Source organism: Podarcis cretensis, assembly GCF_951804945.1.
Source record: "Podarcis cretensis genome assembly, chromosome: 2".
NCBI classification, from domain to species: Eukaryota; Metazoa; Chordata; class Lepidosauria; order Squamata; family Lacertidae; genus Podarcis; species Podarcis cretensis.
The window spans coordinates 119,706,670-119,734,648 of record NC_137171.1 but is presented as its reverse complement, the minus strand read 5'-3'; the positions used below and the strand labels follow the sequence as shown (position 1 = coordinate 119,734,648).

Sequence of the window (27,979 nt, the reverse complement as noted above, 5' to 3'; positions counted from 1 at the left end):
GGCTAGTTGGGCCATTGAACCCTGATCTAGCAGGTTCTTATGTTCTTAAATATTATTATTTAATAGGGATTTCCCTGGACATTACTGGGATTTTAAAGATGGAATTGATGTCCGGGGTGGGGGCAATTTCTGAAAGCTGGTGCTTTGTCCTGGATCTGTCCTGGCTAGTCAATCGAAAAAATAGCCGTTTCTGTAGGAAAAAGCTCAACAAACTTTGGGGGTTGTCTTAAAAAGCTCAGTAACTTTCAGGGTGTCCTGTTTCTGAAATATGGCAACCCTATATCTAATAATTGATGGCAGAAGGTGAGGAGGAATTAAAGAACCTTTTAATGAGGGTGAAAGAGGAGAGCGCAAAATATGGTCTGAAGCTCAACATAAAAAAACAAAACACAACCATCACCTCCTGGCAAATAGAAGGGGAAGAAATGGAGGCAGTGAGAGATTTTACTTTCTTGGGCTCCATGATCACTGCAGATGGTGACAGCAGCCACGAAATTAAAAGATGCCTGCTTCTTGGGAGAAAGGCGATGGCAAACCTAGACAGCATCTTAAAAAGCAGAGACGTCACCTTGCCAACAAAGGTCCGTATAGTTAAAGCTGTGGTTTTCCCAGTAGTGATGTATGGAACTGAGAGCTGGACCATAAAGAAGGCTGATCGCTGAAGAATTGATGCTTTTGAATTATGGTGTTGGAGGAGACTTGAGAGTCCCATGGACTGCAAGAAGATCAAACCTATCCACTCTTAAGGAAATCAATCCTAAGTGCTCACTGGAAGGTCAGATGGTGAAGCTGAGGCTCCACTACTTTGGCCACCTCATGAGAAGAGAGGACTCCCTGGAGAAGACCCTGATGTTGGGAAAGATGGAGGGCACAAGGAGAAGGGGGCGACAGAGGACGAGATGGTTGGACAGTGTTCTGGAAGCTACCAGCATGAGTTTGACCAAACTGCGGGAGGCAGTGGAAGACAGGAGTGCCTGGCGTGCTCTGGTCCAGGGGGTCACAAAGAATCAGAAACAACTAAACGACTAAACAACAACCAATATCTAATAAATGTTAACTGCTTTATCAACCGCACTGACCACAAGCTCCACATAGGTACGTGAAAACCAAGAGGAAAGAGAAATACATTGGGGGAAAACCCAATCACACACAGAGCACTGGGGGAAACCTTTTCAGGTAGGGAACCCTCAAAATGATCATGGATTTGGGGGCAGAGAATAAGCAGGTGGGATTATATGGATGGAGTGTCTGGGGAAGGGCCAAGGGGAAGAGACCCTGCTTTCCATGCATACCTGGCATCTTCAGGTATGGCTGGGACAAAAGGTTTCTTTGAAATCCTGGTGAGCACCTGCCAGTCAGTGCTGGCACTACTGAGCTAGGTGGACCAATGGTTTGACTACATCCCTGTAAAGGAAGAGGACCACCTGCTTTGCCTTGGCGCCTCCAGGTAGGGCTGAAACCTGGGAAAGCTGCTGCCAGTCCGTGTGGGAAATACTGAACCCAATGGATGCCATGGTTTAGCTCAGTACCGGGGCAGCCTGCTGTGCTCCATATGCGCAGCATATCCAAAGAGGTGAGGACGTCACCGGTCTGGAACTGCCGCTGCCGGCCCGTGCAGGCAACACTGCTCTAGGCGGACCAATAGAGAGCATGCGCCTGCGCGCAATGAAAGGTAGCGGCTCCTTGGCCAAAGAGGGAAGGGGAAAGCATAGGGCGGCTTGGTGCTCTCACTTCCGGCTCCCAAGTGCCTGCGCTGCCATATAGGGGGCCAAAGGGATGGGTGGGTGTTTCATACAGAATATCAGACCCGCTTCCCCCCCCCCCCACTTTCTTCATCGGTTGTCCTTCCTGTTCAGTGGAGAGCCAGTAAGCGGCTATTAAGAGGCTGCTCCCCCAAAAGGCCCCCTTATAGGTGGAGAAAACAACATTGCACTAGGTGCAGAAAGCGGGAGCTTTTTTGGGGTGGGCGCAGAGCCAGGATTTGGGGAGGGGGATCCCCCTCCCTCCCTCCCTGGAAATGGCGATCTGGAGGTTAGAAAGGACGCCCCTCTGCAGAACTGCCTGCCATCCATTCCGGCTTCACTCCGGAGTGAGCCGCGCGTTGTGCAATGGAAACAAAGCGCGCCTCCGCTTTGATCCGTCCCCCTTTGCAAAGCTGGGCTGAGCTTTCCTCCTCCTTCTCCTCCTCCTCCTCCCAGCCCTCCTCCGGAAACTGGTTTATTTTAATTAAGCTCTCCAGCTGGGAGTTGGTCGCAGAGGACACCTTTGCATGCAGAAGGTCCTGGGTTCAAATCTCGCCGCCTCCAGGTAAGGCTAGGAGCGGGCTCCTCCTCCCTCCCCCGCCAGCTGTATTGGGGAGCAGCTGCCGGTCAGTGCAGACGGTGCTGAGCTGGGCGGACCTAACGGTGCATCTCCGTAGCAGGCGGCTTCCTGCGCGGTCCTTGGGAAGGGGGTTGAGGTTCAGTGGGTAGAGCATCTGCACTGCATGCAGAAGGTTTCAGGGTAGATCCCCGGCGTCTCCTGATAAGGCAGGGCTTCCGATCAGTAGAGCCGCTGCCCGCCAGTGTAGGCACTACTGAAGTAGATGGACTGAATTGTGGGCTTGGGAAGTCCCTGGAAGGAACAGGGACGGGGTGAGTGGGAGTGCAGAAGCAGGAGGTTCCCTGGCTGGGAAGGAAGGAAGGAGGAGGCAAAGGAGCGGGTGTCATAACAGTTGGTTTCGTAATAAGTTTCCAAAACTGTAGCTGTGTTATAGTTTGGTCCAGGGTGTATATTGTTGTTGTTTAGTCGTTTAGTCATGTGCGACTCTTCGTGACCCCGTGGACCAGAGCACGCCAGGCACTCCTGTCTTCCACTGCCTCCCGCAGTTTGGTCAAACTCATGCTGGTAGCTTCGAGAACACTGCCCAACCATCTCGTCCTCTGTCGTCCCCTTCTCCTTGTGCCCTCCATCTTTCCCAACATCAGGGTCTTTTCCAGGGAGTCTTCTCTTCACATGAGGTGGCCAAAGTCTTGGAGCCTCAGCTTCAGGATCTGTCCTTCCAGTGAGCACTCAGGGCTGATTTCCTTCAGAATGGAGAGGTTTGATCTTCTTGCAGTCCATGGGACTCTCAAGAGTCTCTTCCAGCACCATAATTCAAAAGCATCAATTCTTTGGTGATCAGCCTTCTTTATGGTCCAGCTCTCACTTCCATACATCACTACTGGGAAAACCATAGCTTGAACTATATGGACCTTTGTTGGCAAGGTGATGTCTCTGCTTTTTAAGATGCTGTCTAGGTTTGTCATCGCTTTTCTTCCAAGAAGCAGGTGTCTTAATTTCATGACTGCTGTTGTCACCATCTGCAGTGATCATGGAGCCCAAGAAAGTAAAATCTCTCACTGCCTCCATTTCTTCCCCTTCTATTTGCCAGGAGGTGGTGGGACCAGTGGCCATGATCTTCGTTTTTTTGATGTTGAGCTTCAGACCATATTTTGCACTCTCCTCTTTCACCCTCATTAAAAGGTTCTTTAATTCCTCCTCACTTTCTGCCATCAAGGTTGTGTCATCTGCATATCTGAGGTTGTTGATACTAGGGCATATATTGCTAGACTTCAATTCCCATCATTCCATGCTGGCCATGGCACATGAGGGTCATCTAGTCCAGCCCCTTGCAGTGCCAGAATCCTTTGCCCTAGTGCTCACAGCCAAAAACATATTGGGTTCAATAGGGTTGCCAAAGTCTTTTTTTCCTGGGCGCCTGCCCTCTTTCTACCCCCTTTACAAATAAAAATAAAATTGCCAAGTGTGTAAAGCTGAATTTGCACCAGTTAAATGGGGGCTTCCTGCAGCAGATCCAATTTCGTATGGCTGCCATTTGTAAATAGTTATAGTACAGTTGTACTATTCGTACAGTTGAACATTTCGTACAAAGATTTCCATAATAAAGGACAAAAGTGGAAAGGACCTAACAGAAGCAGAAGACATCAAGAAGAGGTGGCAAGAATACACAGAGGAATTATACCAGAAAGAAACGGATGTCTCATATACCCCAGGTAGTGTGGTTGCTGACCTTGAGCCAGACATCCTGGAGAGTGAAGTCAAATGGGCCTTAGAAAGCACTGCAAATAACAAGGCCAGTGGAAGTGATGGTATTCCAGCTGAACTATTTAAAATTTTAAAAGATGATGCTGTTAAGGTGCTACACTCAATATGCCAGCAAGTTTGGAAAACTCAGCAGTGGCCAGAAGATTGGAGAAGATGAGTCTACATCCCAATCCCAAAGAAGGGCAGTGCCAAAGAATGCTCCAACTATCGCACAATTGCACTAATTTCTCACGCTAGCAAGGTTATGCTTAAAATTCTACAAGGAAGGCTCAAGCAGTATGTGGACCGAGAACTCCCAGAAGTGCAAGCTGGATTTAGAAGAGGCAGAGGAACCAGAGACCAAATTGCAAACATGCGCTGGATTATGGAGAAAGCTAGAGAGTTCCAGAAAGACATTTACTTCTGCTTCATTGACTATGCAAAAGCCTTTGACTGTGTCGACCATGGCAAACTATGGCAAGTTCTTAAAGAAATGGGAGTGCCTGATCACCTCATCTGTCTCCTGAGAAATACTATGTGGGACAAGAAGCTACAGTTAGAACTGGATATGGAACAACTGACTGGTTCAAAATTGGGAAAGGAGTATGACAAGGCTGCATTTTGTCTCCCTGCTTATTTAACTTATATGCAGAATTCATCATGCGAAAGGCTGGGCTGGATGAATCCCTAGCCGGAATTAAGATTGCCGGAAGAAATATCAACAACCTCAGATATGCAGATGACACAACCTTGATGGCAGAAAGTGAGGAGGAATTAAAGAACCTTTTATTGAGGGTGAAAGAGGAGAGTGCAAAATATGGTCTGAAGCTCAAGATCAAAAAAACGAAGATCATGGCTACTGGTCCCATCACCTCCTGGCAAATAGAAGGGGAAGAAATGGAGGCAGTGAGAGATGTTACTTTCTTGGGCTCCATGATCACTGCAGATGGTGACAGCAGCCACGAAATTAAAAGACGCCTGCTTCTTGGGAGAAGGGCAATGACAGGCCTAGACAGCATCTTGAGAAGTAGAGACATCACCTTGCCAACAAAGGTCCGTATAGTTAAAGCTATGGTTTTCCCAGTAGTGATGTATGGAAGTGAGAGCTGGACCATAAAGAAGGCTGATCGCCGAAGAATTGATGCTTTTGAATTCTGGTGCTGGAGGAGACTCTTGAGAGTCCCATGGACTGCAAGAAGATCAAACCTCTCCATTCTGAAGGAAATCAGCCCTGAGTGCTCACTGGAAGGACAGATCCTGAAGCTGAGGCTCCAGTACTTTGGCTACCTCATGAGAAGAGAAGACTCCCTGGAGAAGACCCTGATGTTGGGAAAGATGGAGGGCACAAGGAGAAGGGGGCGACAGAGGACGAGATGGTTGGATAGTGTTTTTGAGGTTACCAGCATGAGTCTGACCAAGCTGCGGGGGGCAGTGGAGGACAGGAGTGCCTGGCGTTCTCTGGTCCATGGGGTCACGAAGAGTCGGACACGACTAAACGACTAAACAACAACAAAATAGTACAGTTGTAAAGTTAATGTTGTTGTTTTTTAAATAGTTTTTATTGAGAACTCCAACATAACAAATTACAAAACATATCTTCTTTTCATCCCCCCCATTTTTCCCCTCCCCAAAAAGGTACCCTCCCTCCCTCCCCCTCAGACTTCCCTCAGTTGCCCTCTCTGATTTTTCAACACATATTATTTTCTGCATATTATCAAATTATCAAGATCCTTAAATCACCTGTCTGTTATGTTAACAATCAATAAATTTGTGTATGTTTATTCAAAGTAAGTTAATGTTGTTATAATGTAATAATAATGGGGAACCCTTGGCCGAAGGTCAAAGGAAAATGGAAAAGCCTCCCCATTGTCTTTTCGTTCACAAATCCTGTCTTAAGGGTATGTCTGTGTATGAATAGGGTGAGTCTGTGACCTGGCTCAGGAACTAAGTATTTATCATTGCAAAAGACTGGCCAGGCTCCCCAGGTAATCCAGTCAAGTGACCATTAACAGGTAATCTGCCAGACAGGACATAAACAACGCACTCAGATTTCTGTTGTAGACCGCCTTTTCTGTGATGTATGTATGATGTTTCTGGGGGTGGTCTTGGACTCCAGGGCAGGCAATTTAAAATGTCTATATAAGGGCGGGCACACCTTTGTTCTGGGTCCTCCTGCGTGTGAGGAGAGCACCCTGTTGCCACAGTTCAATAAAGATCAGGCTTACTAGCTACTTTGCTTCTCAATATTCTCTGGTTAGCCTCTGTTATTTTCTCCTACCGATAGAGAACCTACAAAAGGACTCTGTCTATATGGGCTCTTGGGTACCCCATAAGGGAAAAGGAGCAGTTTTTTTACTTATATCATTCCTTTCATTTCCAACATGCATTTGGAACATTTTTAAGGACTTAAAGGACTCTATACGGGCTCTTGGATAACCCATAAGGAAAGAAGGGCAGATTTTGTTTACAACATCTCTCATTTCTGTTTATTCCCTCACAGGAGAAGCGCTTTGTGGCAGCCTCATCCATTGTTGCCCCAACCCCATTTCCCTCTTATTTAACCCAGAGACTGTGAAAGAGTGGCTGGCAAGGAAATGGATGTCGCTCCACCTGTGTGGGAAAGGGTGGCAGGAGCAGGAAATGCCCCTGGCCCTAGAGGACAAAACCGGAGATCCGGAGAACAGATTAAGCAGGAACCAGAGGACAGGCTGCACCGGCACTGGGATGCCCAGCTGCAGGAGTTCCTGAGGACCCTGGAGTCTCCCCACTCTGGCTGGGGGGTCCCTCAGTTGCCGGAGGAGCCCACCCCCTGGGACGACGCCAAGGGCTTCCTGGCCTCCTTTGAGCAAGTGGCCGAAGCCTGCCAGTGGCCCAAGGTGGAGTGGGCGGCCCGGCTCCTGCCAGCCCTCAGGGGAGAAGCCGAGCGGGCCGTTAGCCGGCTAGAGGGCCGGGACAGAGAGGATTATGGGAAAGTGAAGGTGGCCATCTTGCAATGGGACAGCTTCCGGAGGGAGACTCGGCGCCAGCGCTTCAGGCGCTTCTGCTACCAGGAGGCCGAGGGGCCGAGAGGGGCTCACCGCCGGCTGCTGGAGCTTTGCGACGGGTGGCTAAGGGTCGAGAAGCACACCAAGGAGCAGATCCTGGAGCTGCTCCTTCTCGAACAGCTCCTGACCGTCCTGCCCGCGGAGGTCCAGGGCTGGGTCAAGGGACGGAGCCCAGAGACCTGCTCCCAGGCGGTGGCCCTGGCCGAGGAGTTCCTGCAGAGGCAGCCAGAGGCCGCGAGGCAGCGACCACAGGTGAGGGGGATCCTGAGCTGCCCGGGATCAGGGCAGGGCAGATTTTCACCTGTCCTGATGTAGAAGGGAAGAAGTCCAGATGGCATTCTGCGGTGGGAAATTTCCCCTATTCATTTCTGAAAATGTATTTTTCCATAAAGAGGGTGGCAGAGAGAAGGGGGTGGTAGAAAAGGAGGCATCAGAATATTTCCCAGGGAACCACGTTGCTGTTTTTTCCCCTTAAGATTCCCAGGTTCTGAAACAAAACTCATGAAATCACCAATGTGGTACCTCGGGTTACAGACGCGTCAGGTTACAGACTCCACTAACCCTCGGGTTAAGAACTTTGCTTCAGGATAAGAACAGAAATCATGCTCCGGTGGCACGGTGGCAGCAGGAGGCCCCATTAGCTAAAGTGGTTAAGAACCTCAGGTTAAGAACAGCACGGACCTCCGGAATGAATTAAGTACTTAACCCGAGGTACCACTGTATCCATGAGTTCATAAGGTGTTCTCTGAAAGCATTATACGTTGTAGGGTTGCCATGCTTCAAAAACTTTTGGCAAAATTGTTGAGCTTTATTTTCTTTTTCTTTTTTTCCCTTTTTGACCAAAGCTGAGCTATTTTGAGCTATTTTAAAGGAAATTCTAGACTTCCAAGATGGGTTGCCCTACGTCTGGATTTTTGGGGACTTTTAAACAATTTGCGCCTGGACACTGCTTCTGACTGCAGTACTTGGGCTATGTCCTGGAAATTCTGGATGTATGGCAACCCTAACATATTGCAGCATATTGGAATGAGGGGGGGCGGGTTATGTTGTGTACATTTAATGTATGCATATACAGTGGTGCCCCGCAAGACGAACGCCTCGCAAGACGGAAAACCCGCTAGACGAAAGGGTTTTCCGTTTTGGAGGCGCTTCGCAAAACGAATTTCCCTATGGGCTTGCTTCGCAAGACGAAAATGTCTTGCGAGTTCCTGTGGGGTTTTTCCCCTCCCCCCCCTTTTCCTAAGCCCTAAGCCGCTTATCAGCTGATCCGCTAAAAGCCACTAAACCGCTAATAGCGCTAATCCGCTAAGCTGTCAATGGGCTTGCTTCGCAAGACGAGAAAACCGCTATACGAAGAGCCTCACGGAACGGATTAATTTCGTCTTGCGAGGCACCACTGTATCAGTTTTTGAAACACCTTGCAAAATCCAAAGCTTGCTATAATTGCTGCAATCATCACCTTTCACTATTCTCGTGCATGGCTGCAGGTCCTTCACATACGTTGATTTGACCCTTTCTTCCAATAAGTAAGTGCTTCGGTTTCAGTGGCTCTGAGCCGACATTGGAGACATACATAGGAGTCATCCTCTCAGTCTCATCTTGTTTCTCCACCCTAAAAAGATATATCCTTGGTGCAATTTCAGGGGCTGATTCCACCACAAGAAGAGGCTGCGGCTGCGGCAGAGTCTTCTGAGGCAGAACAGACTTTGTCTGACCTCGGGTGGAGTGTGTTTGGCCAGCGGGCCAAAGAGGAGCAAGTCAGGAGGGATGCTGAGCTGTTGGGTAAGGTTGCTTGTGGGTTTAGATTTTGGGCTTGTGGGGGTTTGTGGTTTGGCTTCAGCTATGGCTGTATTCACACACACACACACACACACAGAGAGAGAGAGAGAGAGAGAGAGAGAGAGCTGCTACATTTATACAGTGGTGCCTTGCAGAGCGCGGATTCCCCGGGTATTAACGGTTTTACGAAAAAGGAAACAAACCCGCAAGACGTTTTCATCTTGCAAAGCAAGCCCATAGGGAAATTCGTCTTGCGAAGCACCTCGAAAAACAGAAAACTCTTTCGTCTAGCGAGTTTTTCGTCTTGCGAGGCATTCATCTTGCGGGGCACCACTGTATTACAGGAATTTGAAGATTCTTAAATCTTTTTTTTTAGAAAAGAAAAACCGTATTTTTCCATGTATAAGACGCTCCATATTTTTAGGGACTCCAATTTAAGAAAATAGGGGGGGGGGAATTGCCCCGTGTATAAGACAACCCACAGTTTGTTATTTTTTATATGCATTTTTTAAAAAATGAACCGCTTCTAAATATTTTAACCTTTTATGGACAATGTTAACGTTTCTTGTAGACCTCTTAGAATAAAATTGAAATAGGCGCCAGGCGAGACTCTGTGGGGAGGGAATCTCAGGAACTGCCACAGACCCCTGTCACAAACATCTTAGGGACGTCAAACAACTGATCTAAACAGCCGAGAGGGTCAGTAGGGAAGGAGAGAGTCTCCCAAATATTTGGGGCCTAAGTCCCAAGTCATTCAAGGCTTTAAACACTAGTGTGAGCGCCTTCAGTTAGCCCTGGAACTGGCAAGCAATGGCAATTTCCTGGTCTTCGTTCCTTAATTCCACATTTCCATTTACGCCCAAGCGCATGACCCCCCCTGCTTCTTTCCTCCAGCAACGAAAGGTTGGATGAATGTAAGGAAGGAGGAGAAATGTGCAGAAGAGGATTTGAAGAAGGCAGATCAAACTGGAACCTCTGTGGAGCCAGAGGAAGAGGATGTTTCCCTGAGTCACAGGCAGGAAAACTTCCCAGGAAGTCAGCTTGGGCAAGAGGAGCAGCAGGAATCGTGTCCGGAGAGCAATGAACAAACCTTGCTTTGTGGAGGAGACGACACAGAAATCGCTGCCCAGCGACAAACCCGCCCTGGTAAGAGACAGGGTGAAGGGTTAGGGAACTTCTGTTTTTTTTGTCAAAGTGACATCCCTTTGTTTTTGTTTTTTTAATAATATTTATTCAAAGTTTTCAAGATTACAGAGAAAAAAAAGAAAAAAATACATAATATGACACAAAAAGCAAAAAAATAAAAATAAAAAAACAGAAAAATACAGAAAAAAGGAAAATACAATCATTACATAATCAATTTCCCTTTACTTATTTTCTTGACCTCCTCACACCTCCCATTTCTGTATTCAAGTTCAAATTTTTATTTCAGCAAATCCTTTCATCTTTTTTTTTTTTAACTTAATAATTTATTTTAATATATTATTATTTTACGTTCTCTCTTTCCTCCATTTCCTCAGTTCATTTTTGTTTAATCTTCTCATTTAGGTAATTTAGTTTATTTTAAAAACCACTTTTGCTTTATCCAATCTTAATTCTCATCCAAACTTATATATCAATATCGATACTTATTCTTAAAACATTTCCCTAAGGTCGACCAGAATTCCCTTCCACGAATTTCCCAACTCTCATACAAACAAAAAAGAGAAAGTGACATCCCTTTGAAGGGTGATCTTTTGGGGGATGAAGCCACTGATTTATTCTACAAGGTGCGACCGGAAAGTTGGGTGAATCAGAAATTGGACGGCGAGAAATATTTGAGCACACAGGCCTTACAGGCCTTCAAAGTAAGCCCCTTCAGATACATTGCATCGCTGACAACGTTCGTAGAACTGTTGGAAACTTCTGGAGAATAATAACAATAACAACAATAACAATAACAATTTATTTATATCCCGCCTTCCCCAGCCAAAGCCGGGCTCAGAGCGTCTAGCAACATGAAAAATAACACAGTTTACATAAAATCACAATCAATTAATTGAAATGTATTCTAAAAACAATTCATTCTAAAATCAATTCAGAGTCAAATTAATGGCAACCATTGCGCTAGAGTTCTATGAGGATTACCAAAGGAGGACTGTGCCTTGGCCAAAGGCCTGGTGAAACAGCTCTGTCTTGCAGACCCTGCGGAAAAATGTCAAGTCCCGCAGAGTCCTCGTCTCTTGTGACAGAGCGTTCCACCAGATCGGGGCCACAGCCGAAAAAGCCCTGGCTCTGGTTGAGGCCAGCCTAACCTCCCTGTGGCCCGGGATCTCCAAGTCCTTTTTGTACTGCTTTCCATTCCCTCGTCACAGCAGCTTGGATGTGTGAAATGTTGGGAAATATGTGCCCTGTCAGTGCAGATTTCACTTTTGGAAAAAGGAAGTAATCCAGTGGGGCCAGATTGGGAGAATATGGAGGGTGGGACAACTCAGTAACCTCAGTAACAATTTCATGCAGTGTATGCAATTCTTTCGCCATCATTCCGACGGACAAACACCGATCCCACATCAGTAACTCACAAACTCTGTTTACATTTGCCGCCGTTCTGCTCGTCGGCGGTCTGCCAGACCTAGGGTCATCTTCATGGAAATGCTTAAACCACTCATATACTGTCTTTCAAGTTACAGTTTCATCTCCGTACACAATTGTGAGCATTTCGTGGGTTTCCGATGCCGATTGTGTGTTTGAATATTTCTCGCTGTCCGATTTCTGTGACCGTTCACCCAACTTTCCAGTCACACCTGGTATTTAAGAAAATTTAGGGAGCCCAAGCTAGAGGTGGGCAAGGCCAGAGCCAGAACTGTTTATGGAACTTCCCCTTTATATTTTATTTTTATCCCACACACTGGGTAAACATCTTAATCAAACTATCCACTACAGCCCCATGGTCTTGTTTATGGTACATTGTCGCCAGTTCAGACCCAATAAGTGCATAGATAGACAGATATGAAATTTGGAATTTTTTTTTGCCCCAGCACGCACCACTTTATACTTTAGTAAAAAATCACAGGTCACAAAGCCTATCCTTGGGTAACTCTTTCATAGAATTGTACAGTTGGAGGCATCCCCAATTGTTATCTAATCCAGCCCCCTGCGTTGATAAATAATGGCAGGAAATGTTTCTTTCCTAGGTTATTACACTGTAGTGTGTCCTTTTTTTGGTATTCTTGCAATAGCTTTTCACTTTTCACCAATTCATGTATGATTTTTACTAAGTTTTCTATTTTACAATTTGAAATATTCATTAAACAACCTTAAAATTTGTTTACACTGTAGAATTTACAGTCGTACCTTGGTTTTCGAACGGCTTAGTTGCCTAACTAAACGGCTTCCAAACACCGCAAACCTGGAAGCAAGTGTTCCGGTTTGTGAACATTTTTTGGAAACCAAACTTCCGACGCAGCTTCTGCTTGAGTTCCGGAAACTCCTGCAGCCAATCGGAATTGGCGCCTTGGTTTTTAAACTGTTTTGGGAGTCAAATGGACTTCTGGAATAGATTAAGTTCCAGAACCAAGGTACCACTGTATTTTAATGCTGTCAACATTTTCAAGTGTACATAGTTCCCCCCATATATTCAGTAAACATTTCCCAATCTTCTATAAACGTATGTTCTTCTTGCTCTCTTATTCTATATGTTAGATCTGCAAGCTACGCATATTCCATCAGTTCTTCTTTAGGTGGGGCCTTTCGCCAGTTCGGACCCTGCGCGTCTTCCCCTTAGTGAAGACTAACAAAACGGCTTTGGGTGGTTTTTTCCCCTATTCCAACAGGTTATGATGACCAGTCGAGGGAGTGTGACGAGAAATACGGCCGATTGGACTGTCCAGAGGACCGGCAGGATGGCGAGCACCCGGGAACAGCAGCGGAGAGGGTCTCTCGGCCCAGACGCGAGAGGGCCCCGCTCCAAGAAGAGGCTTTCCGGTGTGGCGACTGCGGGAAGAGTTTCAACCGCAAGCAGAACCTTCTGAGGCACAATCTGACCCACACGGGGGAGAAGCCCTTCAAGTGCGCCTACTGCCCCAAAAGCTTTGTCCAGGTCTCCGACCTGACGCGCCACGAGAGGACCCACACGGGCGAGAAGCCGTTCGGCTGCTCCTTCTGCGAGAAGCGCTTCAACTGCAACTCCAACCTGCTCATGCATGAGCGCATCCACACGGGCGAGAAGCCGTTCATGTGCCTGTCGTGCGGGAAGACCTTTGTCCAGATCTCCGACCTGACGCGCCACGAACGGACCCACACGGGCGAGAGGCCCTACGGCTGCTCCTTCTGCGAGAAGCGCTTCAGCTGCAACTCGCACCTCCTGGTGCACCAGCGGATCCACACGGGCGAGAAGAAGCCGCACCAGTGCGCCACCTGCGGCAAGAGGTTCAGCTACCAGTCGGTGCTGCTGGCGCACATGACGGTCCACACGGGCGAGAAGCCCCACGCCTGCCCGCACTGCGGGAAGCGCTTCCATTCCCGCCCGGGCCTCATCCGCCATAAGAAGAGCCACGTGGGAGAGAAGCTGGCGCATAAGTGCTCCCATTGCGCGGAGAGCTTTGGCCAGTGGCAGCAGCTCATGCTCCACGAGCGGACCGCGCACGCGGGGGCGAAGCGATACCATTGCTTGGCCTGCGGGAAGAGCTTCAACACTCACACCACCCTGGCTAGGCATGAAAGGATTCACAAGGGGGGAGCCACGTAATAATAATAATAATAATAATAGTAATAATAATAATTAATAATAAATAAATTTTATTTATACCCCACCCTCCCTAGCCTAGGCCGGGCTCAGGGTGGCTAACAACCAATAATAAAACAAGTTGAATGAATACAACTTAAAAACAAGATTAAAAGTAAGCCCAGGGGTAGCCCTGAATATCGGGGAGACCACCTCCTTCCCTACAGACTCTCTGGAGTGTTAAAATGGGCAGAGGGGACCCTGCTCTGGGAAGCCCCTCTGCCGTCAGACGTTTGGTAGGGGGTATTCCCTCCTCACATCTGGCATCTTTGTCGTGCAGATTTCATCATCGGCCAGAGGTGCAACATCCAGTCTGTTCTATAGGTATATCGTTTAAAGCTGATTTTAACCTTGTATTTTTATATGGTTGGATCCCACCCCTGTGGCAAAGGGCAAGCGAGAAACCAAATAGGTTAATAACTGTGATAATGTATTTTGCACGCGTGTGTGCTATTGTGAACCTGTACTTGTTTTTTCCCCTCCTAAATGAATATTTCCTAGAGTGAAAAAAAAATACATTCACCTTGGGAATTTTGTTTGTATTCATTGCTCATTTTCATTTTTTCTCTTTGACATACACACACACTCTTGCGAACCACCCTAAGACTTGTGGATATAGGGCAGTACAGGCGTACCTTGGATCCCAAACACCTTGGTACTCAGACGTTTTGGCTCCCGGGTGCCCCAAACCTGGAAGTGACTGTTCCGGTTTTCGAACGTTCTTTTGGAAGCCTGACAGGGCTTTCACAGCTTCCAATTGGCTTCAAGAGCTTCCTGCAGCCAATCAAAACCCGCACTTCGGTTTCTGAACATTTTGGAAGTTGAACGGACTTCCGGAATGGATTCCGTTCGACTTACGAGGTACGGCTATACAGTGGTACCTCGGGTTAAGTACTTAATTCGTTCCGGAGGTCTGTTCTTAACCTGAAACTGTTCTTAACCTGAATCACCACATTAGCTAATGGGGCCTCCCGCTGCCGCCAAGCCACCGGAGCATGATTTCTGTTCTCATCCTGAAGCAAAGTTCTTAACCCGAGGTACTATTTCTGGGTTAGTGGAGTCTGTAACCTGAAGCGTCTAACCTGAAGCATATGTAACCCGAGGTACCACTGTATACAAATTGAATAAATAAGAATAATTTTAAACCGCACCTATAGAATAAATAAATGTTTTTTCAGTTTTAAGGGTGAAGGGCGAGTTGCAACAATTGAACCGTGATGTTTCAAGCACATTAAAATCAGAAAAATAAGGTGGGTTCTGAAAATATGCTTCTTAAGTTTCAAAACCCAAGGCAAAGAGGTTGAAAGACAGGTGTCAGTCCCAAGCTCCTGGGAGGGACTATACAGTGGTGCCCCGCAAGACGAATGCCTCGCAAGACGGAAAACCCGCTAGTCGAAAGGGTTTTCCGTTTTGGAGATGCTTCGCAAAACAAATTTCCTATGGACTTGCTTTGCAAGACGAAAATGTCTTGCGAGTTCCTGCGGGTTTTTTTCCCTCCCCCCACTTTTGCTAAACCGCTAAGCCGCTTATCAGCTGATCCGCTAAGCCGCTAATAGCGCTAATCCGCTAAGCCGTCAATGGGCTTGCTTCGCAAGACGAAAAAATAATAATAATAATAATAATAATAATTTATTATTTATACCCCGCCCATCTGGCTGGGCCTCCCCAGCCACTCTGGGCGGCTTCCAAAAGAATATTAAAATACTATGATACATCAAACATTAAAAGCATCCCTGAACAGGGCTGCCTTCAGATGTCTTCTAAAAGTCTGGTAGTTGTTGTTCTCTTTGACATCTGGTGGGAGGGCATTCCACAAGGAGGGCGCCACTACCGAAAAGGCCCTCTGCCTGGTTCCCTGTAACTTGGCTTCTCGCAGTGAGGGAACCGCCAGAAGGCCCTTGGTGCTGGACCTCAGTGTCCGGGTAGAACGATGGGGGTGGAGACGCTCCTTCAGGTATACTGGACCGAGGCCGTTTAGGGCTTTAAAGGTCAGCACCAACACTTTGAATTGTGCTCGGAAACGTACTGGGAGCCAATGTAGGTCTTTCAAGACCGGTGTTATATGGTCTCGGTGGCCGCTCCCTGTCACCAGTCTGGCTGCTGCGTTCTGGATTAGTTGTAGTTTCCGGGTCACCTTCAAAGGTAGCCCCACGTAGAGTGCATTGCAGTAATCCAAGCGGGAGATAACCAGAGCATGCACCACTCTGGCGAGGCAGTCCACAGGCAGATAGGGTCTCAGCCTGCGTACCAGATGGAGCTGGTACACAGCTGCCCTGGACACGGATTTAACCTGTGCCTCCATGGACAGCTGTGAGTCCAAAATGACTCCCAGGCTGCGCACCTGGTCCTTCAGGGGCACAGTTACCCCATTCAGGACCAGGGAGTCCTCCACACCTGCCCGCCTCCTGTCCCCCAGAAACAGTACTTCTGTCTTGTCAGGATTCAATCTCAATCTGTTAGCCGCCATCCATCCTCCAACCGCCTCCAGACACTCACACAGGACCTTCACCGCCTTCACTGGTTCTGATTTGAAAGAGAGGTAGAGCTGGGTATCATCCGCATACTGATGAACACCCAGCCCAAACCCCCTGATGATCTCTCCCAGCGGCTGCATGTAAATGTTGAAAAGCATGGGGGAGAGGACAGAACCCTGAGGCACCCCACAAGTGAGAGCCCAGGGGTCTGAACACTCATCCCCCACCACCACTTTCTGAACACGGCCCAGGAGGAAGGAGCGGAACCACTGTAGGACAGTGCCCCCAGCTCCCAGCCCCTCAAGACGGTCCAGAAGGATGTTATGGTCGATGGTATCAAACGCCGCTGAGAGATCCAGCAAGACGAAGAGACTCGCGGAACGGATTCTTTTCGTCTTGCGAGGCACCACTGTATTCTGGAGACCAGGCCTGGAAACTGAGGGAGCTTCCTCTGAGGAGTATCAAGGAATGAAGGACCACCCAGCAGGTGAGGCTGGTCCATGAGGGAGAATGAGTCACTGCTCCCCCAAACTCAGCCTGCCCTCGGCCCATCCACACCTGCCCGTCTTCCCTGTACCAGGTCCAGGTGTAGAAAGTGGCAGCCAGGCTGCTGATGGGGGGTATCTGCCCGATATCATGTGGTACAGTAGTTTAAGCTTCTGTGCTGGTCACCCGTTTGCTACTGAGGCAGGTTAAAGGTCCTTGTCTTAATTTAGAAAACCCAACTTAGGGCCAGGGCACCTCGGGGACCGCCTGAACCCTTAGATCAGGTATAGGCAAACTCGGCCCTCCAGATGTTTTGAGACTACAATTCCCATCATCCCTGACCATTGGTCCTGATAGCTAGGGATGATGGGAGTTGTAGTCCCAAAACATCTGGAGGGCTGTTTGCCTATGCCTGCCTTAGATCCTGGCTGGATCACTGAGATCGTACACAGGAGCATCGTTGGCTGTTCCCTGAGCTAATGAGGCTCATTTGACGGCAGCAAGAAACTGAACCTATAGTGTCATCGGCCCAATATTGAGGGTGGCGCTGTGGTCTAAAACCACTGAGCCTCTTGGGTTTGCCGATCAGAAGGTTGGTGGTTCGAATTCCCACAATGGATTGAGATCGCATTGCTCTGTCCCAGCTCCTGCCAACCTAGCAGTTCAAAAGCATACCAGTGCAAGTAGATAAATAGGTACCACTGTGGCAGGAAGGTAAATGGCATTTCTGTGCGCTCTGGTTTCCGTCATGGTGTTCTGTTGCACCAGAAGTGGTTTAATCATCCTGGCTACATGACCCAGAAAGCTGTGGACAAACGCCAGCTCCCTTGGCCTGAAAGTGAGATGAGCGCCGCAACCCCATAGTCGCCTTTGACTGGACTTTAACCGTCCGGGGTCCTTTACCTTTTTACCTTATTGAGGAATATTCTGCCAATAGAGATTCAGCAAACATCTTCTGCTTCATCGTTACAATAATAATAATTTATTATTTTTACCCCGCCCATCTGGCTGGGTTTCCCCAGCTACTCTGGTCAGCTTCCAACAAAACACTAAAATACAATAACCTATTAAACAAGGGCTGCTGAAGACTTTCCTATTCCACTAGATCCATGCCATTAATTTGGAATACGTCCTTCCACAACAGATGCCTGCTTTTTTTTTACTTTTTAATGTTTTTATGTATTTCTCTTGTAAACCGCTTTGATGTTTCTATGAAATAGAATACATATACCGTATTTTTCGCTCTATGACACGCACCTGACCATAACACGCACGTAGTTTTTAGAGGAGGAAAATCCGTAGGCGTGCCACCCGTAGGCATTCCCTCCATAACACGCACAGACATTTCCCCTTACTTTTTAGGAGGAAAAAAGTGAGTGTTATGGTGCAAAAAATACGGTATGTAATAAAATTATACAAACACATGCATATATACATATGAACATGAGAAGAGCCTGGTTTCTGGATCAGGCCAAAGTGGGCCCATTGAGCCCAGCATTCTGTTCTCGCGGTGACCAACCAAATGCCCCCAAAGGGAAACCTGGGAGCAGGATCCAAGCACAAAAGCGTCTTTCCCCTCCTGGTATTCAGAAGCCTTACTTCCTCCATGGAGCTCAAGGTGGTCTATGTAGTTCTCTCCCTCTCCATTTGATCCTTGCAACAACCCTGGGAGGTAGGTTAAACTGAGAGTTGGTGACAGCAAGTTTCATGGCAGAGTGGGGATTTGATCATAGTCCATTGCAGTAACCACTACACCACACTGTCTCTCTGTGTGTGGCAGGCTCAGTAGGTTAGAGCAGGTGCAGACAACGCCAAGGTTGCAGGTTCTATCCCTGTATGGGACAGCTGCATTGCAGAGGCTTGGACTAGAAGATCCTCGGGGATCCCCTTCTAACTCTGAAATTCTGGGATAATAATTATTATTCATTCATTCATTCATTCATTCCCTGCCCATTTGGCTGGGTTTCCCCAGCCACTCTGGGTGGTTCCCAGCAGAATATTAAAAACAGGACAAAACATCAAACATTAAAAACCTCACTAAACAGGGCTGCCTTCAGATGTCTTCTAAAAGTCACAGATAGGTAGCCGTGTTGGTCTGCCATAGTCAAAACAAAATAAACAAATAAATAAATGAATAAAGGTGCTACTGGAAGGAATTTTTTTATTTTGTTCTAAAAGTCAGATAGTCTATGCTTCTATAATTCTTCAACATTTCCTATTCAAAAAAACATTTCCTATTTAAAACCAAAAACCAAAAGGAACCAGCACGAAATGTTTCGAATGATTTAAACGCAATCAATCAATCAATGAATGTATAGAATAGATAAAATGCACATTTCCCAGCTTGTGCTCTACCCACTAAGCTTCACAGCCACGCGAGGGCAAACACCCGCAACCCACTCAAAGTGTTCGAAGAGTTAAAACCAGCGAGCTCCTTGCGAGTCCTAGAGGGGTTCTGGGAGGTGTGTTTAGGCTTCCTAGGGTGGAAAGGCGGAAGTGTGGGTGTGCATGTTTTGGGGTGGGGATGTGCAAGAGAGAGAGAGAGAGAGGCAGGCGAGGCAGGACGTGAAAAGTCACAATTTCACTTCCTGTGTGCCATTTCTTCCTCTCCAGCTGGTTGGAGGCTCTTCTAGAGAGAGAGAGAGAGAGAGAGAGAGAGTGATTTTGGGGTGAGTTCTTGGAAATTGCTTCAAATTGCGGGTTGTGCTTTTGTTTTTGTTTTTTTTAAAATAATTTTTATTCATTTTCCAAACAGATAGCAAAAACAAAACAAGATAAACAGAAAAAAAAACACAGAAAAAATCAAAACACAAAACAATTAGAATATAACTTCAAAGTCATCATTTCATACCCTTCTTTCTTTTGACTTCCCCATACCTCCCCATCCCTGCATCCTTGTTTAATGGTTCTTTAGCAACCCTTAGGTCCATTGTCTTAATTCCCTTTCATAAAGTTTCCTTTAGTTTTTTAATTACTGCTGCAATTCTTTACCTCTTACCCCCTGACATCTTAACATTCCTCAATTTTACAATTGTTTTTAAGATATATTTTAAATTTCTTCCAGTCCTCTTCCACTGTCTCTTTTGTGCTTTTGCTTGCTTTCTTTTTTTTAAGGGGGAGGAGAGATGCAAGAAGTTAAGAAGCGAGAGCGATTCCTTCGGTGGCTGGAAAGAAACGAACAGCCAAGGTTGCAATGAGCAGGTGCCTTGCAATATCTGCAGCCCCCAGCAGCTCTAGGTTAGGGCAAGCGATGCCCACTCCACCCCCCGCCCCCGTAGGCAACTCTGGCAAGCCACTGGCTATCACTGACGACAATGCACATGGACCCGGGAGTCTGACTCTGTGCAGCTTCCTGGGTTCCAGTGCATAGAAATCCCAGTTGCTGGAAACCACAGCCCTCAGCTCCTTCTTTCCCACAGGTCGACCACTGTGAGAACAGGACTTAGAGGGGCCGCTGGCCTGATCCTGAGGGTTCTTGCGAAAGTCAGACTAGGATAATAGCGTGCCAGCCCTCCTCCCTTGGGCTGGTTGCTTTCTCTTGGCCCAGCCTACCTCCCAGGGCTGTCGCTAACATGAGAACATGAGACAAGGCTTGCTGCCGGATTGGGCTGAAACATAGCTGTCAACTTTCAGATTTGAAAATAAGGGATCAGCAGCCTCGAAAATAAGGGATCAGCAGCCTCACCTGTCCCAGGGAGCCTCAAAAATAAGGGATCAGCAGCCTCGAAAATAAGGGATTAGCAGCCTCACCTGTCCCAGGGAGCCTCAAAAATAAGGGAACAGCAGCCTCGAAAATAAGGGATCAGCAGCCTCACTTGTCCCAGGGAGCCTCAAAAATAAGGGATCAGCAGCCTCACCTATCCTGGGGACAGTCTACAGGATATCTAACAATCCAGAAAGCAGCGGGAAACGGCACTGGAATAAGGGGATTTCCCACAAAAAAATGGAAGGTTGACAGCTATGGAAAGCCAGCAGAGGCCATTGTCTTCCATTTTGTAATGTAGCCCCTTGGAGGAACAGGAGGTATAAGACGTGTCAGGTGATCCTTATGATGTTTATTTTGAAGCCATGAAAAGCTGTGCTGTCTGATTTCTGGGGATCAGAACTGTCTTAAAGGAAGAGGAGCAGGCCAGGTTGTATTTTTCTGGACAGTTGGCAACTGTACGTTGGGGTCTTCTCTATGTTTTTTCTCCTCAGATCATACTCTGTAGTGTGTTTTCATTCCTGTGGGCTTATTTTGTTCAGTTTTCTCAATAAAGTGTTGTTGCAGGTCCTCTCTCCAGACTCTTGTCTGCCTTGTTTGAGTGCCTTTGCTAACATTTCAAATAAATCACTCACATTTCTCTGAGATCTGCGGCTATAGAAGAAGAAGAGGTTGGGTTTGATATCCCGCCTTTCACTCCCTTTAAGGAGTCTCAAAGCGGCTAACATTCTCCTTTCCCTTCCTCCCCCACAACAAACACTTTGTGAGGTGAGTGGGGCTGAGAGATTTCAAAGAAGTGTGACTAGCCCAAGGTCACCCAGCAGCTGCAGGTGGAAGAACGGGGAATCGAACCCGGTTCACCAGATTACGAGACTACCGCTCTTAACCACTTACACCACACTGGCTCTCACATAGGGCAGCATATAAATTTAGTAAATAATATTAATAATAATATAAATGCCTCTTTTACCCAGGGAGCTACGACGTCCTGTTCAGCCCCCTCTGTGATCTTGCGCGAGAGGCTTGCACCAGGGATGAAAATGGAGGAGCCAAGCCAAACAGCCCCCAAACCGGTAGAGGGAGCAGAGAGTGTGAGGAAGCCCCACCAGAGGGGCTGCATCCGAGAATTCCTGCAAAAGATGCCGTCCCACCACCAAGTGAAAGAGGAAGGAGGGGAAGGGATCCTTCAGCGCTGGGAGGTCCAGTGGCAGGAGTTCCTGAAGGAAGTGGAGTCCCCTCACGTGGGTTGGGGGGTCCCGCAGCCGCCAGAGGAGCCCACCCCCTGGGACGACACCAAGGCCTTCTTCGCCTCCTTCGAGCAAGTGGCCCAAGCCTGCCGGTGGCCCCGGGAGGAGTGGGCAGCTCGGCTCTCGCCGGCCCTCAGCGGGGAAGCCGAGCGGGCCTTCCGAAGGCTGGAGGGCCGGGACAGAGAGGATTATGGGAAAGTGAAGGCGGCCATCTTGCGCGGGGACGCCATCAGCAGGGAGAAGAACCGCCAGTACTTCCGGCGCTTCTGCTACCGGGAAGCCGAGGGGCCGAGAGGGGCCTACAGCCGCCTCCAGGAGCTCTGCCGGCGGTGGCTGAAGGTGGAGAGGCACTCCAAGGAGCAGATCCTGGAGTTGTTGATCCTGGAACAATTACTGACCATCCTGCCTCCAGAGATCCAGAGCTGGGTCAGGGAACGGGGGCCAGAGACCTGCTTCCAGGCAGTGGCCCTGGCTGAGGACTTCCTGCTGAGGCAGCAGGAAGCAGAGCAGCCAAAACCTCAGGTGAGCTCCTTGTGTTCTTTGCTTTACCCAAGTTGGGAACAGATGAGCAGCCAGTAACCTGGGGAAGGGGGGCAGGTTTTTAATTTGTTTATTATTCATTAAATTTCTATACCACCCTTCATCCAAGGATCACAGGGCTGTTTACAGTGGTGCCTCGCAAGACGAAAAGAATCCGTTCCGCGAGTCTCTTCGTCTAGCGGTTTTTTCGTCTTGCGAAACAAGCCCATTGACGGCTTAGCGGATTAGCGCTATTAGCGGCTTTTAGCGGCTTTTAGCGGCTTTTAGCGGCTTATCAGCTTAGCGGATCAGCTGATAAGCGGCTTAGCAGCTTAGAAAAAGGGGGGGAAGGGGAAAAAAGTCGGAAAAACTCTCAAGACATTTTGTCTTGCGAAGCAAGCCCATAGGGAAATTCGTTTTGCGAAGCGCCTCCAAAACGGAAAACCCTTTCGTCTAGCGGGTTTTCCGTCTTGCGAGGCGTTCGTCTTGTGGGGCACCATTGTATATTATAATAATAAAAAATACATAACATAATAACAAGCAAACATAATAACAAGCAAAACAATTTTAAAAAACCCGTAGGGTAAAAGGCCGTTGATTGTTTAATTAGCCAAATGCCTGGGGCTGTAAAGGCTGCAGATAAAGTGAATCAGATGGGCGGGAAATTTTGTAATTGGTGTTTCGTTTGGATACTTGTCATTGATCATAATAAAATGACTTGACTTGATTCGGTTGGCCGTTAGGTAGCTGACACATTTCCAAGCGCTGTCCAACTAAAACACAGCCCATCCATCAAAATGGTCGATTCTCCAAATGTTACAGTGCATTTCTACAGCCAAGTAACAGGTACAAAAATTGTGCTGACTCTTACTGTTTATTGTCATTATCATTTATTTGTTAAATATATCACCCCTTATCTGTAGATCTCAGAGGGGTTCACAGCATAAAAATACAGTGGTACTTCGGGTTACATATGCTTCAGGTTACATATGCTTCAGATTACAGACTCCGCTAACCCAGAAATAGCACCTCGGGTTAAGAACTTTGCTTCAGGATGAGAACAGAAATCGTGCTCCGGCGGCGCGGCAGCAACAGGAGGCCCCATTAGCTAAAGTGGTGCTTCAGGTTAAGAACACTTTCAGGTTAAGAACGGACCTCCAGAATGAATTAAGTACTTAACCTGAGGTACCACTGTACATTCTAAAAACACAAAATACGTAATAAAAACATGAACAAGACCAAAACAAACCAAGAATCCTCGCTCTCCCCCTCCCCAAAACATAGGATTATAGGATGTTAATCAGCCAAACCCCTGGTGGAAGAGGAACGTTATACGCCTAAAGCTGTATAATGAAGGTGCCTCCCTAAGATCATTCCACCGATCATCATCTTGATCAAAACCCAATATATAGATATATTTAAAATAAGAACCAGTGAACCTATGTAAAAATGCGGAGAAAGGAACTTGAAAGACTGAGGTGAGAATAATAAAGGACAGCATCTCCCATCCATAATTGCAAACCTTTCCTCTGTTGCTCGTGTGATCCCTTGCTGAAAAGCTGATGGGCTGGAGGGGAACTCAAAAGGCCAGAGGAAGTCTGGCAGAGGGCCGCATGCAACTTGCGGGTCGGGGGTTCCCCCTCCCACCCGTGCCCTAAGTCCTGTCCTTAGAGAACCTCCTCTGCTATTTCAGGTAAGCGTGCCGTTTGAGGAGGTGGTCCTGAGCTTCTGCGAGCCGGAACTGGTTCCTTCTGACCCCGCCCACCGGCAGATGCGCCGGGAGACCAAGCAGGAAGCTGACCACGGAGAGGCCCTCTTGACAGGTGAGGATGGCAAAGGTGTGTCTTAAGGCGCTTGGAATAGGTTGGAAGGTTCAGGACCACCAAAAGGATCTCCTTCTTCACTTAAGCTCATAGTTAAGCTGCCTCATTCCCATTAGGCAGTGTTGGCCCCCAAACCTGGGTGCCCTTGAAAGAGGATTAGACAAAGTCATGGGCGGACAAGGGGATCACATCCCCTTTAGTCAATAGATTGACAGTATGACAACGAAAGGTTATTTATGTAAGGTGAAAGGTAAAAGGACTGGACGCTTAAGTCCAGTCAATGGTGACTATGGGTTTGCGGCGCTCATCTCGCTTTCAGGCCGAGGGAGCTGGTCTTTGTCCACAGACAGCTTTCCGGGTCATGTGGCCAGCAGGACTAAACCGCTTCTGGCGCAACGGGACACTGATGGAAGCTAGAGTGCACGGAAACGCCGTTTACCTTCCTGCTGGAGCGGTACCTATGTATCTACTTGCACTGGTGTGCTTTCGAACTGCTAGGTTGGCAGGAGCTGGGACAGAGCAACGGGAGCTCACACCATTGTCATGGGCTTTCAAACCGCCTACTTTACTGCAGCCTGTGTTTTGTTAGTCCAAAAATGGAAAACGAGTGAGGTCCTGACTAAAGAAGAATGGCAATTTAAGCTGATGCAATATGCGCAACTTGCAGACTTAACATATAGAATAAGAGAACAAGAAGAACATACGTTTAGAAAAGATTGGAAAATGTTTATTGAATATATGGGGGGGAAATTATGTACACTTGAAAACGTTAGCAGCATTAAGATAAATTCAACAATGCAAATAAACTTTGATGGATGGAATAATGGAATACTGAATGGTTTAGTTTATGTAAAATATGCAGGGATTTATGATATGCAAAATGAACCATAACATTTTCCAATCTTCTTTAAATGTATGTTCTTCTTGTTCTGTTATTCTATATGTTAAATCCGCAAGTTGTGTATATCCCATGAGTTTAAGTTGCCATTCTTTTTTGGTTGGGACCTCGCTCATTTTCCATTTTTGGGCTAACAAAACACGGGCCGCAGTTGTTGCATACATAAATAACAATTTTTTGAAACCTGGGAATTTCAGTCTGAATTATCCCCAACAAAAAAAACACACTGGTGGTTGTTGTTTTTAAGTGCTTTTAAACATTTTTTTCAGTTCATTCTACAATTATTTCTCAGTACTCTTTTACCCTTTTACAAGTCCACCACATATGAAAAAACGTACCCTCAACCTCTTTGCATCTCCAGCACTTATCTGAAATTTTATTTTCCCGTTCAGGAGCTAAAGGGTGGACGAACCTCAACGAAGCGGAGGAGTACAGCCCTGAAGATCGCGAGCATCTGTCACCACGTGGGACATCAGTTTGGGGGGCAGGAGAGGACGTTTCCTGTTTCCGCGAGCAGGGAAACGCTCGGGGTGGGCACCAGGAAGCGGACTTGGGGCGAGAAGTCGGTGTGTCTGTCCCGTTTGGTGGCACATTCCAGGATCTGAAGGAGGATGCACACCAGCGGAGGAGTCACACTGGTAAGAGACCAAGCGTCTGCACCGTGTATAGGAAGAGGTTCGGCCAGAGTGCGAACCTCCTTAAGCACGAGAACATCCACTCGGGAGAAAAGCCATTCAAGTGCTCCGACTGCGGGAAGCGGTTTGGCCAGAAGTTCCACCTTCTCGGGCACCGCAAGAGATGCGAGAGCGAGAGGCCTCACAAGTGCCCCACCTGCGGGAAAAGGTTCTCTCGCAGCTCCTACCTTAACACTCACCAGAGAATCCACACGGGGGAAAGACCCTACGAGTGCTCACGGTGCGGGAAAAGCTTTAGCCAGAAAGCTAACCTTAACACACACCGCAGGATTCATACGGGGGAAAAGCCCCACGAGTGCCCGGTGTGCGGGAAAAGGTTCTCTCGCAATACTTGCCTTAATAGACATCAGAGAATCCACACTGCGCGCTAAGCTATAAAGATGGCATGGACTGCAGGGGGGTTATTTTTCCATGGCAGCGGGGTGAGATGCAGGAGATCAGTACTGCCAATGAGTGATTGAGTGGATTGCTCACCCGGGCTAAACTTCAGTCGCAAAAATGTCCTGTGTTTAGACATTGTGTAATGCAGGAGCATTTGGTTGCTAACACAATAAAGAATATTCTCCATTCCTTCCACAGCTATTTTGATTTTTGATTTATTTATTTTTGGAGCAATTGTCTGCACGCACAACCAAAAAACAATCAAGGGGCCAGAGCAACTCTCCGCGAAGGAAAGGTTACACCATTTAGGGCTTTTTAGCGTAGAAGACTAAAAAGTGAGGAACGTGATGATAGGGGGGTATAGTATTATGCAGTTTTTGGAGAAAGAGGGTTTTCACCCTCTCTTATAAAATAATAATCATTTATTATTTATACCCCGCCCATCTGGCTAGGTTTCCCAGCTACTCTGGACGGCTTCCAACCCAATATTAAAAACAATACAGCGCCAGACGTTAAAAACTTCCCTAAACAGGGCCGCGTTCAGTTATCTTTTAAAAGTAAAATAGTTGTTTATTGCCTTGGGAGGGTGTTCCATAGGGCGGGTGCCACTACCGAGAAGGCCCTCTGCCTGGTTCCCTGTAACCTCGCAGCGAGGGAACCACCAGAAGGCCCTTGGCGCTGGACCTCAGTGTCCGGGCAGAACGATGGGGGTGGAGACGCTCCTTCAGGTATACAGGACCAAGGCCGTTTAGGGCTTTAAAGGTCAGCACCAACACTTTGAATTGTGCTCGGAAACGTACTGGGAGCCAATGAAGATCTTTCAGGACCAGTGTTATATGGTCCTGGCGGCCACTCCCAGTCACCAGTCTAGCTGCTGCATTCTGGATTAATTGCAGTTTCCAAGTCACCTTCAAAGGTGACTAGAACTTGTGGACACCCAATGAAGCCAAATGTCAGAAGAGTCAGAGAATAAGGTACTTTTTCACTCAGTGTGCACAGTTCAACTACAGAATTCCCTCCCACAGAGGCAATGAGGGCCACCAGCTTGGCTGGCTTTGTGAAGAACATGGACAGAGGGAAGTTCTTCTTTCCTGCCCATAACACTAACATCCAGCGAAGCTGAATGGTGGAAGATCCAGGAGAGACAAAAGGCAGGACATCTTCATCTGACATACACAAGAAATGGCAGCATCTGTTCTCCCTTCTGCCTTAGTTCAGGGCAGATTTGAGGGTAAACCATACACAGCACGGGTCTGTCCTTGTGGCTCGTTGGAAGTTGAAACTGCTTCACATGTATTATTACGCTGTCGTTTTTATGAGGATATACGTTTGACTTTTATTACACCTGTTTTGCAAAAGTCTAGGAAAGAATTGGAATACCATAGTTTAAAACTACTGCTAGAGGACAAGAATCCCAAGACTACATTAAATGTAGCTAAATTCTGTGCGTCTGCAATCAATCGCAGGAAGCAAGTGGTACCCCATAATGACCAAACCCCCAAATGTTAATTACAGGGGGCACGCTAACAATTAATTTTTAATTTTTATATTTAAATCCTTGTTATATTCATATTGTCCCTTGTATTTTTGATATTTTTTATGATCTGTGATATTGTGTGTGTTGACGCTGGTCCGTGACCATATTAATAAATTCATTCATTCATGGCAGCATCTGGTTTTGCAAAGGGAGCTGGAGAAATCAGTGGAGGTTAAGGCTATCAGTGCCTTCTTTGGTGATCCCTCATAACCAAGTAATATTGTCTTCCAAGAGCACAGTTTTAACAGTGAGTCCGTAAGTGACTTTGGAGGCCAATTCTGGATCCACACTTCCTTCCACAGTGGGGACATACATTTCCAGGCGGTAGTTGATCATGGTGAGGGTTTGCCAAGTGTGCCTTCCTCTTAGCATGTTTCTCCCTTTCATCCTGAGTTCAAGCGTCTTCAAAGCCCATGACACCTTTGGTAAAGGCTGTTCTCCAATTGGAGCGCTCGCAGGCCAGTGTTTCCCAATTGTCGGTGTTTATACTACATTTTTTTAAAGATTTGCCTTGAGAGAGTCTTTAAACCTCTTTTGTTGACCCACCAGCATTACGCTTTCCATTT

At 47.4% G+C, this 27,979-nt stretch overlaps 2 protein-coding genes across 3 annotated transcripts in view; one reads left to right on the top strand and one right to left on the bottom strand.

The window, feature by feature from the left end:
• Nucleotides 1-27,979, bottom strand: part of LOC307208477 (uncharacterized protein) — a 130,190-nt gene that overhangs the window by 76,403 nt on the left and 25,808 nt on the right. The window lies entirely within an intron of this gene.
• LOC307210956 (uncharacterized protein) lies at nt 1,980-26,067 on the top strand. The gene is made up of 9 exons (XM_079967158.1): nt 1,980-2,307; nt 6,632-7,361; nt 8,753-8,891; nt 9,783-10,034; nt 12,701-13,610; nt 19,721-19,811; nt 21,288-22,082; nt 23,773-23,902; nt 25,193-26,067. The coding sequence occupies exons 1-9, from the start codon at nt 2,270-2,272 to the stop codon at nt 25,864-25,866; spliced, it is 3,759 nt and encodes a 1,252-aa protein (XP_079823284.1). The 5' UTR covers nt 1,980-2,269; the 3' UTR covers nt 25,867-26,067.